Source organism: Manihot esculenta, chromosome 2 (genome assembly GCF_001659605.2).
Source record: "Manihot esculenta cultivar AM560-2 chromosome 2, M.esculenta_v8, whole genome shotgun sequence".
In the NCBI taxonomy this organism is placed as follows: Eukaryota; Viridiplantae; Streptophyta; class Magnoliopsida; order Malpighiales; family Euphorbiaceae; genus Manihot; species Manihot esculenta.
In genome coordinates, this window is record NC_035162.2 from 1 (window position 1) to 16,655 (window position 16,655).

The 16,655-nt window shown below is 34.1% G+C and overlaps 1 protein-coding gene across 1 annotated transcript; it reads left to right on the top strand.

Annotated features, from left to right (window-relative positions):
- Positions 1-11,798: 11,798 nt before the first annotated feature.
- LOC110609933 (heavy metal-associated isoprenylated plant protein 30) lies at positions 11,799-13,534 on the top strand. Its single transcript, XM_021749776.2, has 3 exons — positions 11,799-12,077; positions 12,727-12,802; positions 12,948-13,534. The coding sequence occupies exons 1-3, from the start codon at positions 11,814-11,816 to the stop codon at positions 13,268-13,270; spliced, it is 663 nt and encodes a 220-aa protein (XP_021605468.2). The 5' UTR covers positions 11,799-11,813; the 3' UTR covers positions 13,271-13,534.
- Positions 13,535-16,655: the final 3,121 nt, after the last annotated feature.

Below are 16,655 nucleotides of genomic sequence, written 5' to 3' on the forward strand. Positions count from 1 at the left end.
AGAGAGAATTGAACCGCTAAACCCTGAATACCAAACCCTGAAACCTTACCTAAAACCCTAAAACCCTAAAAACCCACCCTGAACCCTAAACCCTGGAACCCTGAAAACCCCTAAAAACCCTAAACCTCCCTGAACCCTAAACCCTGAACACCCTGAAACCTACGAACCCTGAACCCTGAAACCCAACCCACTAAACCCTAACCCTAAAACAAACCCCTGAAAACCCTAAAACCCTAACCCTAACCAACTGAACCCTGAACCAACCCACTAACCCTGAAAACCCCTAAAACCCTAAACCCTAAACCCTAAACCCTAAACCCTAAACCCTAAACCCTAAACCCTAAACCCTAAACCCTAAACCCTAAACCCTAAACCCTAAACCCTAAACCCTAAACCCTAAACCCTAAACCCTAAACCCTAAACAACCTGTGTAGGTTCAGACCTAAGGAACCGAGGACTCCAGCAGTGAGATAGCTGGTTCAGTGTCTTTTAAGAGCTAGCATGAGGTGAGTAGAATGGATCTTTACATTTCAAAGTAAATAAATTTAGAGTATGTTTATGCATTACGAATGCCATATGATATATTAGGTTGTTTGCGCTAGAATTCACGAATATGTTTCATTGCATAATATAATGTTGATGTGGATGGGTGTTGAATGATCCATTAGCCCTCGTATGATGACATGATATGATATGATATGGTATGGTATGTAAGACCAGTGAGGCCCATTCTACGCCCCTGGTACAATGTAAGAGAAAGACTAGTGAGGCCCATGCTACGCCCCTGGCATATTGGAATGTTATGTTATGTTATGTAAGAGAAAGACCAGTGAGGCCCATGCTATGCCCCTGGCACTATTGGAATGTGTAGAGGGCTATTGGTGACAAGTCCATCCTTAATGTCATTTGTTTGTGATGTGATGCATTTCATGAAAGCATGAATTTTAAATATAATATTTTACTATTCTGCTCACTGGGCTCTAGTAGCTCAACTTATTCCCTTAATCCCCTAGGTTTGCAGGTACGGGATATATCAGGAAGTCAACAAGAGTAAAGTCATGTTTTATGTAATAGCTAGCTGTGGACATGAGAAAGACATTGTAATGTAAAGTATAGTAATGTAATGTAATGTAATGTAAAGAATTGTATTGAGGATAGAATTGTGCTTGGCCCTTGAGTATGTTAATCCCTTTTTGGTACATGATCATTTAATGAAATGTTTTATTGATGTTTATGTAAGTCAAGCTTAATGTATGATATGTTGCCCCATTGGAGCATTTGATGAGGGCTCCAGTGTGGGGTTTTATGTTTATGAATTTGTGCATGCACAGGTTAAGCTTGGTAAATGAAAGAAAAAGTTTAATGTTTTATGTATATGTTTGATCATGTATAGGATTTAATAGGTATACAGGATGTATGATAGGTTTACTACAGGTCCCGGCGGCCTTATGCCGATCTGAATCATAGCGCCGGTAGCGGTCCGATTTTCGGGTCGTTACACCTGAACCCTGAACCTTGAACCCCTAACCCTGATGATAGAGCATATTTTAGTCCATTTTATCATGATGTTCTTGATGTCAATTTACATCTTTTCTGCCTAATTTTGTGAATTTAATCATGTTTTGCAGATATTAGGTGTAAAGAGACATTCTGGAGAAAATGCTCTTAAAACTGCCAAAAAGTGCCAAAAAAGGAACGTTTTCAAATATGGAAAGTGCTAAATAAGGAAAGTTTTCTGATAAGGAAAGTGTCAGAAAAGGAAAGCGCAATCAATAGATTCTTTGAAATTCAAATTGCATATTCTTCTTTCCTTATTCAGAAGGTGAAGCCAATTATGGAAAGTGTCAAATAAGGAAAGTTTTCAGAAAAAGAAAGTCCTCAAATAAGAGAAGTGCAGAAGCAAAAGCAAATAAGGAAAGCTCAGTCAGAAGATTATTTGAAATTCAAATCGCAGATCTTTCTTTCCTCATTCAAAGATATGCACACACTGCAGCAGTCAAATCTTTCTATTTAGGCAGCAAGATTTCAAGGTGATGCACTTGCCTCTTCTTCATTCAGTATTCAAAATTCAAACGAAGGCTCCACCTAAAAAGGAAAGACTGGACAGATTTCTTTCCACTTCTGCACATTAATGACTGCACGCTCTCCTTCCTCTTCTGCAGTCCATGCGCGCGCCACTTGCCTTCTGAAGGCCAAGGCGCACATCCTTCCTCTTCTGAAACACCAAACACGATTCTTTCCTTTTCAGATGCAACTTGGGCTGCAAGCACCTCTTGGGCAACCTCTTGGACAGCAAGGAGACCTAGGGTAACACTTTCAACTATAAAAAGACACATAAGGAGCCTCCACACAGCTTTTACACACCACCTTGGAGACACCTACGAAATTCACATCTCTTCTTCTACCTTTCTTCTTTTCTTTATTTTTTATTTTTGTTTCAGCCATGAGAGGCTGAAATCTTTTATTCTAATTGAAGATTAGGCGATGCTTTAGTTGTTTTATGGATTGGAAGACTTGATCAAACATTGTTTATCTTTTGTTATTCAATATTCATACAATCTCATGCTTAATTCCATTGTTGCTTTATTGTTTTGATCAATATGGCCAATTGATTCTTGATTGCAAGGTAATAATATGTTAGTTTGGGTGATTTAAGTCTGTAATTGCTTGGATTATTCAAACATAAGAACACTTGGTGTAAAAACCAAGGAAATTGTATGATCTAGCAACATCTCATGCGTTTGAGTAGTTAGGATTTGATCTCTCTCTTTCTTCATGCAATTAACAATTGTTTGATACCTAAGGCCCAAGGACGTTCCTTGGCAATTTGTTAATTAGTAATTAATTAGAGGACGTTCCCTAATTGGTTTAATCATAAGGAGAGACATGGTGGTGAGAAGCGTCTTCCATCTCCATAACTAATCTATTGAATCAATCAAAAGAAACTAAGTGTCAATGATCAATCCCAACAACTGAAGTGAATCCAAATCTTCAACTAGAGCTTTCTTATTATTTATTTTTCTTTTATTTTATTATTCGCTTATTTTAATTGCTTTCAGTAGTTTGTTAATCAAATCAGTCTCAAACCCCCCATTTTACTTTTACTGCAATTTATTTTTATTCCGCTTTCAGTTTATCTCATTTTCAGTTTTATCTTGTTTCAGTTTATTTTGCTTTCCGTTTATTTCTCTTTCAGTTTTATCTCATTATATCTCGTTTCAGTTTATTTTGCTTTCCATTTATTTTTCTTTCAGTTTTATCTCATTTTTAATTTTCTTCTTTTTCAGTTTATTTTTGTTTCAGTTTATTTTATTGGTCTTGATAAGGAAAATAGGTAAGTTCTCAATTCCCTGTGGATTCGATCCTTTCACCACTATCTGCAGTTGTAAATTGTTGATAACCAGAAAGGTTATTTTTGACCGGCTTCGACAACCGCGAGTCAAAAATTGGCGCCGTTGTCGGGGAGTTGATTTAACTTATTTGTTTTTCTTTCAGGACCAAATTAAAAAAAAAATTTTGAAGACCACCTTTGCGCAGGAGCACCTTCTGCAACACATTCGGCCGCCGAACCTCATCCTCATTCTGCCGCCGAACATCTCACCAAGGCACAGTCACCATCGCAGATCTGAATCATGGATGAGGTAAGTAGATCTGATTTTTCTTTACTGACATCTTTTATGAAAGAATTTGCCATAGGACTAGTTCAACAAGTTCAAGCATCCCAGCCACCAAGGCCATGTGGGATCTGTTCATATGTAGGACACCCAACTGATCAATGTCCTACACGTTATGAATATGACCAACCAGTGAATGCATATGGAGGATTCTATGAACAACCAAGACATGATCCCTACCATGACACATACAACCCATATTGGGGAGACCATCCGAATTGAAGCTATGCAAGGGACCAACAAGTACATGCATTTGAAGGATTCTATGGACAGCCAAGACATGATCCCTACCTTGACAATTACAATCCATGTTGGGGAGACCATTCGAATTATGGCTATGCAGGGGCTAACTACTACCAAAACTATCAAGCCCAAGCAACACCTCAAAGTTCTAATCTTGATAAGATAATGAAGACTTTGCAAAATATCCAACAGCAAGAGGATCAATTGAACAAATCATTGAATGCAATCATGTTAAGAAGAGAGGAAGAGTTTCAAGATGATGAGAAAGATGATGAAAGTTCGCAAGTACATGAACAAGTTGCTGAAGAAACACAACTAGAAAACTGTTTGTCCAAACAAACTGATCAAATAGAACCTGTTGATTGTTTAGATATCATAGATTATTTGAGCAAAGATGTTTTTTATATAAATCAAGATGATATATTAAACAATGATCCTTGCAGGGAAGAGAGCCAGAAAGAGCTAGAACTGAAAGAAACTGACTGTTGCATCCAACAGGTAGACTGCGGCCATACGCATAACAAGGGGGAGCCAATCGCACCTCTTAAGACCAATCTTGCGCAAGAAGGAGTACATGAAAGCCTTTCAGATGCATCCTTTCAGCTTCCATCGCATGAAACCCCTTCCAGTCATCCTTTTCAGGTAAATCTTGCGCAAAAGGAGCAATCTAAAACCAATTCAGCCATGGATGCAATGCAAATAGCCCATGCTTACAAGGATCAAATGGTATCCCAAGCACCTAAACCAAAGGACCATGCGGATTAATGCCTTCCCAAACCTCCGGATAAGGTAGAGTTTGTTTTGTTTGAATTCAGTACTAAATTGCAGCTAGCCATAGAGAAACATGAATTGATGTTCAAAGTTCTACCCAATCATCTCAAAAATGCAAACATAAGGGCTAGAGGCACACTCATCTGAAAGAGGAGAAGCTAATCATGTTGCTTCATGAGTACATGGAAAAAATAGGATGGGCTATGACCAAATCAAAAAGAGTGCTACACTTTTTACTCAATGCAGTTGGGACTCTTTTCCCTTCTCCAATTACTTGAGCCTTGATCAAGTGGATCGCACCATGCACACCACACCCAGGGGAGTACTCAGTTTCTTTTGCATTTTAATAATTCCTATACATTGAGGACAATGCATGATTTAGGTGTGGGGGTGCATATTTCTGAATTTTTAATTTTTGCTTTAATTTTCAGTTTGAATTTTTGTTTTCATTTTGAGTGTGATTTTTTTTCATTTTTTTTCATTTTTCCACAGCTTCTCGTTTGTGTTTTGATTTGCTATACTCAAACTCATGAACTATGTTGGATGAGTTTTTCTTTCCATGACCCATTGATGTGATGACTCTTTAAACTTATGTTGAATCAATTGCAGTGAGTTGTATTCATGTTTGAGAATTGCCTTTTTGAATTGAATCTTTGAGTTTGCCATGGTGAAAAATATATTGATGACACTCATTAGAGGGAATGAATTGAAAATTGTGTGAATGAACTTAACAGGACTTGATTTAGCAATTGGTGTTGATTTGCCCAAATCATTGAGAGAAAGAAATTCACAAAGGCTTAGACTTCAAAAGCACAAATTGAAAACTATTCCAATGGTCAAAAGACTATGAACAGAGCTAGTAGCCACTTGGACAGGTGACCAACTGAGTAACTGGGGGTGGGTATCACAAATATGTACCTTCACGTCAAAAGGTTGGTGACTTGTTCAAGCAAAACTAAAAGTGCAAAAAGCTGAATAAAGTACTTCAAGGTAAGGGCAAGTCACTCTGAAAGCTAGAAAAAGTCTTATATGAACAAATAATATGTGCATGTATGATCTCTCTTGAGTAAAACAAATCTTAGCCATGGTAAGCAAACGGAAACAAGGAAAGAAGGTGAGTAATCTTCATGCATATATTCTTCACTGCAATGATTCAAAATAGGTGTCTAGAGTAAGAGCTTAAATGGAAATAAGGATCTAGAGCAAAGAAAGCTTATTTGACTATGTTTATTTGCTTGAGGACAAGCAAAAGGCAAGGTGTGGGGGTATTTGATAGAGCATATTTTAGTCCATTTTATCATGATGTTCTTGATGTTTATTTACATCTTTTCTGCATAATTTTGTAGTTTTAATCATGTTTTGCAGATATTAGGTGTAAAGAGACATTCTGGAGAAAATGCTCTTAAAACTGTCAAAAAGTGCCAAAAAGGAAAGTTTTCAAATATGGAAAGTGCTAAATAAGGAAATTTTTCTGATAAGAAAGTGCCATAAAAGGAAAGCGCAATCAACAGATTCTTTGAAATTCAAATTGCAGATTCTTCTTTCCTTATTCAGAAGGTGAAGCCAATTATGGAAAGTGTCAAATAAGGAAAGTTTTCAGAAAAGGAAAGTCCTCAAATAAGGGAAGTGCAGAAGCAAAAGCAAATAAGGAAAGCTCAGTCAGAAGATTATTTGAAATTCAAATCGCAGATCTTTCTTTCCTCATTCAAAGATATGCACACACTGCAGCAGTCAAATCTTCCTATTTAGGCAGCAAGATTTCAAGGAGATGCACTTGCCTCTTCTTCATTCAGTATTCAAAATTCAAACGAAGGCTCCACCTAAAAAGGAAAGACTGGACAGATTTCTTTCCACTTCTGCACATTAATGACTGCACGCTCTCCTTCCTCTTCTGCAGTCCATGCGCACGCCACTTGCCTTCTGAAGGCCAAGGCGCGCATCCTTCCTCTTCTGAAACACCAAACGCGATTCTTTCCTTTTCAGATGCAACTTGGGCAGCAAGCACCTCTTGGGCAGCAAGGAGACCTAGGGTAACACTTTCAACTATAAAAAGACACATAAGGAGCCTCCACACAGCTTTTACACACCACCTTGGAGACACCTGCGAAATTCACATCTCTTCTTCTACCTTTCTTCTTTTCTTTATTTTTTATTTTTGTTTCAGCCATGAGAGGCTGAAATCTTTTATTCTAGTTGAAGATTAGGTGATGCTTTAGTTGTTTTATGGATTGGGAGACTTGATCAAACATTGTTTATCTTTTGTTATTCAATATTCATACAATCTCATGCTTAATTCCATTGTTGCTTTGTTGTTTTGATCAATATGGCCAATTGATTCTTGATTGCAAGGTAATAATATGTTAGTTTGGGTGATTTAAGTCTGTAATTACTTGGATTATTCAAACATAAGAACACTTGGTGTAAAAACCAAGGAAATTGTATGATCTAGCAACATCTCATGCGTTTGAGTAGTTAGGATTTGATCTCTCTCTTTCTTCATGCAATTAACAATTGTTTGATGCCTAAGGCCCAAGGACGTTCCTTGGCAATTTGTTAATTAGTAATTAATTAGAGGACGTTCCCTAATTGGTTTAATCATAAGGAGAGACATGGTGGTGAGAAGTGTCTTCCATCTCCATAACTAATCTATTGAATCAATCAAAAGAAACTAAGTGTCAATGATCAATCCCAACAACTGAAGTGGATCCAATTCTTCAATTAGAGCTTTCTTATTATTTATTTTTCTTTTATTTTATTATTCGCTTATTTTAATTGCTTTCAGTAGTTTGTTAATCAAATCAATCTCAAACCCCCCATTTTACTTTTACTGCAATTTATTTTTATTCCGCTTTCAGTTTATCTCATTTTCAGTTTTATCTCGTTTCAGTTTATTTTGCTTTCCGTTTATTTCTCTTTCAGTTTTATCTCGTTATATCTCGTTTCAGTTTATTTTGCTTTCCGTTTATTTTTCTTTCAGTTTTATCTCGTTTCAGTTTATCTCATTTTCAATTTTCTTCTTTTTCAGTTTATTTTTGTTTCAGTTTATTTTATTGGTCTTGATAATGAAAATAGGTAAGTTCTCAATTCTCTGTGGATTCGATTCTTTCACCACTATCTGCAGTTGTAAATTGTTGATAACCAGAAAGGTTATTTTTGATCGGCTTCGACAATCACGAGTCACCTGACCCTTGAACCCCGACCCCTGAACCCCTGACCCCCGACCCCTAACCCCTAACCCTGAACCCTGAACCCTGAACCCTGAACCCTAAAGCCCGACCCCTGAACCCCGACCCCGGAACCCTGACTCTCGACCCCCGACCCCCGACCCCCGACCCCCGAACCCTGAACCCTGAACCCTGAACCCTGAAACCCGAACCCTGAAACCCAAAAACCCTGAAACCCGAAAACCCTGAAACCCCGAACCCTGAACTCCCGAACCCTGAACCCTGAACCCTGAACCCTGAACCCTGAACCCTGAACCTTGAAACCCTGAAACCCTGAACCCTGAACCCTTAAACCCGAACCCTGAAACCCGAATCCTGAAACCTGAACCCCGAAACCCTGAACCCGAAACCCTGAACCCTGAACCGTGAACCCTGAATCCTGAATCCTGAACCCTGATTCATAAATTATTAAATATCTATATTTATAAAAATTATATCAATTAAATACAAAACAGCAATATTATCCATAGTTTATTTAAAAAATTAAAAATTGATCATATATATTACTAATTTGGCTTTAAATTTTTATTGTTGTATTTTAAATTTTTAAAAATTAATCTAATTAAAAAAATTTTGATAAATCATTAATGATATAATTATTTTATATTGAATTATTATAATTTTTAAATTTATTAAATAAAAAATATTAATTTTTTTCAAACTCAAACTATAATGGTAATTTTTATAAATTTAAATATTTAATTTTAATAAGTTAATCTCAAATAATATATATAATATGTGTGGATATAAATATATATTTAAACTAATAAATTATGGGGCTATATTTGGATATATAAATATGTATGTGGATGTATCTCATACCTGAGGTCCTTGTGCTTTAAAATTTTGTTCCAGGGTAAAGGAAAATTAGTGATGCTTATGTATATAAGAAAAAAAAAAAGTTTTCTCTCGATAAGGGAAATTTTATTAAAATTCAGGGAAAAAAAACATCAGTCTCTGCTTATTGCTGGCCGCTGCTCACGTGCAGCATTCAGTGTAGGGGTTTCGGTCGATTCGGTTCAAAACCGAACCGAACTGAATTGAATAAACCGAAAACTGAAATTTAAGTATTTATAAAAACCGAACAAAACCGTTTTTGGTCAGAAACCGAATCGAACCGAACCGGTCTGATTCAGTTCGATTCGGTTCGGTTTTATCAGTTTCGATTTTTAATAATTTTTTTTATTTTTTATACTTTGTTTTTAATATTTTAAAATTTAATTAAAATATTTTAATTTTAATATAATTTAATTTCTCTATATCATTGAAAATAACATATTATTATTACTAATCGATTCGATTTGATTTTTTTGATTTTTTCTGATCAAAATCGAACCGAACTGAAATAATCAAAATTTTTAAAATTAAAAATCAAATCGAACTGAATTTTAAAATTAATTCGATTCGATCGATTTTTTCGATTTGAATCGAATACTGCTCACCTCTGTTCAGGAGGATAAGAACAAAAGACTCTTTATTCTTTATTTACTTTTTAGATTATGCGATGTTCGCTGCCTACCAGGAGTGCAAGTGGATTTTACATGATTACTACTAATTAACTATGAAGTGCCTAATAAAGAAAACTAATTCTTCCCCACCCAGAATTATTCTCCTCAAAATTATTTCATTAATTTATAATTATATCTTCCTGTTTTCTTTTTAATATAGGAACTTTATTTGCTATCTTTTGCTTTATTGAATTTAAATTGAATAATCAAGTGATTGTGCAGTTTTCGAAATCTGTCAAAAATAATCTTTTTAGTTATTAACAATTTTACAACCGTAGATAGTGGCAAAAAGATCAAATCCACAGAAAATTGATACTTACATATTTTTCTTATCAAGACCAAGTAAATAAACTGAAAGTAAAATAAAAGGAAAATTATGAGATTAATGAATTGAACAAATACTGAAAGCAATAAAGTAAAGCAAATAATTAAAGTAAAGAAGATTCAAATATGAGAAAAACTCTAGTTGAATAATTGGATCCATTTCAGTTGTTTGAATTGATCATTGACGCTTAAATTCCTTTATTTGATTCAATAAATTAGTTATGGAAATAGAAAACGCTTCTCACCACCATATCCCTCCTTAAGCATAAATCAATTAGGGAACATCCTCTAACTAATCACTAATTAACAAGTTGCCAAGGAACGTTTTTGAGCCTTTGGCATCTAACAACTATCAATTGCATTAAAAAATAGAGAATATTAATTCTAGCTACCCAAACGTATAGTGATATTGTTAGATCATGCAATTTCCTTAGTTTTTACACCAAGAGTTATTTGTGTTTGAATAATTCAAGCAATTACGGATTTAAAACTATCCAAACTAACAAATTATTACCTTGCAATCAAGAATCAATTGGCTCTGTTGATCTAAACTACAAAACAACAATGGAATTAAATATAAAATTGCATAAATATTGAAAAACAAAATACAAATAATGTATATTCAGATCTCCCAATCCATAAAACAACTAAAGTTTCACCTAATTTTCAACTAGAAAAAAGGGTTTTAGCCACTCATGGCTGAAACAAAACCAAAATAATAAAAGAAAGGAAGAATGAGAGAATGGCCGGCGGCCTTGGCTTGGAGAAGAGTGGTGCGCCGATTGTGAGAAGGAGAGTAGGGAGGTTCGGCTCCTTGTGTGCCTTTTATAGGTGAGAGGTGTTGCCCTAAATCTTATTGATGAGGTAGAGCCTTTTTTTTAATTTCAAATTTTAAATGTCCTCTTTTGAATTTTGAATTTTAAATTCTTGAGAGACAAGTGCATCTTCTTGAGATTTGGTTTCTTGAACAAACTGAATTTTGAATTTTGAATGTGCATCTTATTGAGATTTGACTTCCTCAATAAGGAAGAGGATTCTTGAAAATTTGAAATTTGAATTTCAAATTACTCTACTGAATGTACTTTTCTTATTTATCTCCTCTTCAGCTGCAACTTGAATTATGCAAGCATACTTGTTCTCCTTTATCCTATTTTAGGCAGTTTTAAGAGTATTTTAATCAAATTACCTTTTTATACTATTTCTACAAAATAATATCAAAATCATAAAATTGAGCAGAAAAAATATAAATTAACATTAATAAAATCATGATAAAATGGTATAAATTTAGACTGATTATCAAGCATATATGTTGTATCCGATTTAATTTTCTTTGAGTTCTTCTTATCCTTTGGGTGATCAATCCACTATTTAATTTAATGGTGGTTCTGAATAAGAACAACTAATAGCCGCCTTCCACCTTAATCATTCAAATAACCTTCCAGATGTTTTTTTTCTTTTTTAGTTTTTTGGGGAGGGGGGTGGGGGGCGGGGAGAGACACGGTGGGAAGAAATAATGTTCCCAACAGAAAATTTATTACTTGGATCAAGGTATCGTACATTTCTAGAGCCGAAGAAGACTTTTTTATTCCTCGAGCCCAATTGCTATAAAATAAATACATACCCAGGCAGTCTGCAGTTTTTTTTTTTAAATACCATATAAGAACCAGCAATAGGACGTGTTGGACTATATATAATAGGATTATAGTATTGATTGCAATGATATGTCGCCCGTAGTTTGGTAAATGATTTTTCAAAGTTTGTGGAAAAAGAAAGATTTAAAGAATATATAGTTGGCTTTGCATCAGAACCCATCTTTCCTCCCTCAAGTTAAGCCAGCATATATATATACATGTATATAACTATATGTGTAAATATGAATGGAAACGAAGGAATGATATTCCCCTGCAGGTGGTTGTCAGCAGCAGCCACGTTATCAAGCATTAACATGAGGATTTAGATGCCATTCCATCTCGAAAGTAAAAGCTTTTCAATTAATATATTTGAGAGAGTGAATTTATGCACAAGAAAACTGTTCACTTGGAGTAGGATTGGAATATGTTATATTACCCATGGAATACAACTTAGAACTAAGGAAGCGATGCCAATGCCTTGTCAGAGGAATATCTTCTGGGTCTGGGCTCTGGCTTTTTCTTCCTTCAAATATTGCTTTATATTCAAGGCAACCTATAACTGCCATGGCTACCTTCTTAAAGAGAGCTTTTAAATCTATCACATCTGCCATTGCTTACTGCTACTTTAACTTCAGGGACGACCATACGGCCATCACAAATATCAACTACAACATGACCAAGGGACGTCCACTTGCTTTGCAGGTTCGTTTTCACGCATCTCAAGCATCTCTCTCTCTCTCTCTCTCTCTCTCTCTCTCTTTTCTGTTTTTTTTTTGGGGGGGGTGGGTGGGTGTTCACTCAGCAAATTATATAGTAAGTCAACCCCTTCTCATTGAACTTTCGTGCACCCTAGTTATATAAGTTTTCGTTTCAACTTGCTATTAGCCAGATTAACCCGATTAAATCCAAGAACAATCACCCAAGAGCTGTCCCTTCTCATATATATTATTGGAAAATTCTTACCTTCACCTGTCATGTATATTATTACGTGACTCAATCATGTATAAGTAATTAATGTCTTATTTTTGTCTCTTGGTTGAAGGATGCATGCAATAAACTAATTAATTATGGTACCATACTATGGTTATAAGAATGAGGTAGAAAAACAGAATGGTGAAGGGATTATATATTTGCTAATTTTCACACTTTTCAATTCAAGGATGTGAGAGAACACTAATCAGATTCAATTTCATTGCATAAAAAACAAGCCTTTGTTTCTCTCAGAAAGCATAAATCATTTCAAAAGGGCAAAAAGAATAAGGGAATATATACGAGAAGAGATTAAGCTTTTAGATAAAGTTGATCAGAATCTTCTAACTAATTATTAAAATTAAATCATGTGTTATTGCAGACTGTGAATCTCAAAGTCCGGATGTGCTGCAGTGGTTGTGAGAGAGTTGTCAAAAATGCGATTCACAAGCTTAGAGGTGAGGTTTCGAAATCAACGACATGAGTGTTTTTAGGTTGCTGGTTATTAATGAGTGGTGAAAACTTTTTATATTTGTTGTTTGTTTACGATGATCAGGGAAGACGAGTTATAACATGATATAATATAAATGGTTTATTTTATAGGCATTGATTCGGTGGAGATAGACTTAGACATGGAAAAGGTTACAGTGGTGGGGTACGTTGATCAAAATAAGGTGCTAAAGGCAGTGAGGAAGGCAGGAAAGAGGGCAGAATTCTGGCCCTACCCGAATCCGCCATTGTACTTCACATCTGCTAATCACTATTTCAAAGATACTACGAACGAATTCAAAGAAAGCTACAACTACTACAGGCATGGCTATAACGTTGGAGAAAGGTATGGGAACATCCCCGTCACTCACCGTGGAGACGACAAGGTCAGCAACATGTTCAACGATGACAACGTTAACGCCTGCTGTCTGATGTAACTGCTTGGAAGATTTTTAGTTGAACCAGAGTGAATAACTTATTTTACATGCCCAACCAATCAGAAATCAGAGAACCCATCATGCATTGTAGTAGACTCCATCATCATTTTAATGATTTGTTAGACGGTATATATATCCCTCTTAATGTAAATAAGTTCCTATAAGTACTTATATATATTAACTGTATGCTGATGTATATATCTCAAATAAATCTCTATGTACGTGTGAATCATAAAGTTGTTAGTATACATATTTCTGATCTAGATATATTCAATTTTGTGTTTTATTTGTATTTCGAATATTATGATTGCTTTTTTCATGCAATTTATTAAATGTCATTCATAATTTAATTTAATTATATCATATTAAAGTTATATCTAAAATTAATATCAAATTCTAATTACCATTATAATTGAAATAAAAAAATATAAAAACAAAAGGCATAATTTGTACCCTTACTTTTTTTGTAAAAAATCATTTTATTTCTTCTATTATAGTTTTGTCTTATTTATTATTTCAATTTTCAAATGGTGAAATAACTTAATCTTTCACATCATATGAATTAAGCTATTTAATAATTAAAAGTTAAAGGACGTAATATGTATATTTTCTCATTTTATAAAGATTAAATTATTCAAAATTTAAAAATTAAATGAACAAATAGGATAAAATTAAAGTTAAGGAATAAAATAATTTTTAATAAAATGATTTTTCATAAAAAGGTGAGAGGACAAATTATGCATTTAGCCAAATATAAAAGTAGATAGTATTAGGTGCTTAGTCATCTTTACATTATTGAAATCATCTAGTATATGCTAGTATGCGTTAACATGTATATATTAACAAGAAAAATCTGGAACTGGTCCACCATGGATCTAAGCAGATTGAAGGTACAAATAAGTAAAAAGCAGATTGAAGGTATAAATAAGTGAATCTCTCTATGAAAAATAAATGAGATCCACCTCAATATGTCTTGGACCAATGGCGGACTGGATCCACCTACGATTTTTCCTGCAATTAAATTGAGATTATTGGGAGAGAGACTTAAATTATAGGGCCTCTACGAGATCGCAAAGGCCACCCATGAGATTGTGAGCTGCAGAATTTCTGTAATGGGAGGCCAATAGGATTCAAATTAGTAGCTTCTTAATTACGAGATCAAATCCTTATTAATGTGCTTAAAATGATTTTTTTTAACAAAATCTCAAACAGGGAATTATTTGGGAGCATCTTGATTTAACTGGGTTTCAATGAACAACAGGTTAGATTGATTATGCTCTGTATGAGACAATTTAGTATTTTATTAATTACATTTTATGGCTCTGAATTTGATCTGATTAATCCTAGTAGTGGTCTCAAGCAAGGCAATCTGCTTAGTCCATACTTGTTTATTTTTGTAAGCTAAGGACCTTTCAATGCTTTTTCGCAGGAGAAGATATAGAGAGGTGTTCATGGTGTTCAATGTAGCAAACGAGCTCTTACTGTTCCTCACATTCGTTTTGCAGATAATAACTTCTTGTTTCTTGGAGGTAATATTGGAGGTAATATTAGAGAAAGTGTTAATGTCAAGAATATTTTGAGAACCTACGAACTTGCGTTTGGACAAGTTGTTAACTTCTAAAAATTAGGTATTCTCTTAAGTTTTAACTTTTCTACTGCCTTGAAGAATATTGTTTTAATAGGTGTTGAAACCACAAAAAATAATCTATTAAAATCAACAAATATGAATTATATATAGAGTGAATAAAATTGAATCCACGTTAAATTGACATTAAGAATTTTTAAACAATAATTAGAAAAATAAATAATAAGAGTAAAAAAGTTTTGATGATGAGTTAAAATAAAAATATAAATAATTAAAGAAAGCGATAATTAAATGTAAACAAGTTCTAGTTGAAGGGTAAGATTCATTTCAGTTTGGAAATTGATTATCGAAATAAAAATACTTTTATTCATTCCAATAAATTAGTTATAATTATGGAAAACGCTCTACATGATCAATCTCTCCTTAAATTTAAATTAATTAAAAATATTCACTAATTAGCCCTAACTAACAAATCGCCCAAAAAATGTCTTTAGGATTTTATTTGTCAACCGTCTTAAGAATTACAGAGACTTAATTCTAACCAACCAACCAAACTGCATAGTTAGTTTAAGTTAGATCATGCAATTTCTTAGTGGATTACACTAATTGTTACTTGTTGAGTAACCTAAGCAATTACGGACTTCAAGCATTCATACTAACAATATATTATTTTAAAATTAAGAATAATAGGCTACATTGATCAAATAACAAAGTAATAATAATATGAAAAACTGAATTTGCATAAATATTGGAAGAATAAAAGATAAACAATTGTATATAGATCTCACAATTCATGTATAAACTGAAATTTCACCCTAACTTCAATTAGAAATAAAGATTTTAGTCACTCATGACTTTCAAAGAAAATACAAAGAGAAGAGAGAATTCAAGATGAAGGATCAATGTTGAAGAAGAGATGTTTCAACTGTCCTCAATGATGGGCTTATATAGGTGCTTAACCCTAATAAAGTCGTTTTGAGAATAAGAATTCTTCTTTACTTTGAATTAGGATCCTTCCTTTAATATGTCTCTTCTATGGATAGAACTCCTTGATTTGAGGAGGATATGGTGCCGCACTGAAGGAGGAGAAACCGCGTGGGTCACGCGACTTTTAATGAAGAGACCTGGTCTTCTAATTTTTAAATCTGAATTTTTCATGCTCACTGTCAGGTTCTGTGCAGACTGTTGATTTGTCCAGTGGTTTGGGCAAATCGTTAGGCAAATCGCTAGTCAAATCCATTATCTGAGAATGGTTAACTCAGCTTGCGAGTCTGAGCCATTCATGGCTTTTATGTAGTATGATCATTCGGTGGGTTTGTCCAAATCGCTGGTCAAGTCAATTTCAACGCTTTAAAACCATTTTTTATCAAATCTTCTTCTCTTTTTGCTTTTCTATGAAATATAATCAAAAATACAAAATTAGTTAGAAAAATACTCAATTCAATGCTAAGAAAAGTATGAAAAATTTGTTAAAATTTGATAGCGGTTGTCGAAACCGTAAAAAATAAACCTATTTTCAATCAACAAAATAATTTGTAGATAGTGGCAATAGGGTCGAACCACAGGGATTTGACACTACGAATTTTTCTAATAATGACTTGGACAAATAAATAACAAAAGTAAATAAAAGAAGGGGGTTTTGTTTTGAAGAATTACAACTGAGTAAAAGAAAGCAGTAATTAAATAAATGAGTAAATCAATGGGAGAAGGATTCTAGTTGAAGTATAGATCTATTTCAGCTTGTTTAGAATTTATCATTGATCTTTTTGATACCCCTATTTATTTCAATAAATTAGTTTA

Coding starts and splice junctions, on each gene's coding strand:
- LOC110609933 (XM_021749776.2), top strand. CDS start 11,814: ATGGAATACAACTTAGAACTAAGGAAGCGATGCCAATGCCTTGTCAGA. Junction 12,078..12,726: donor GACGTCCACTTGCTTTGCAG/GTTCGTTTTCAC, acceptor GTGTTATTGCAG/ACTGTGAATCTCAAAGTCCG. Junction 12,803..12,947: donor TGCGATTCACAAGCTTAGAG/GTGAGGTTTCGA, acceptor TTTATTTTATAG/GCATTGATTCGGTGGAGATA.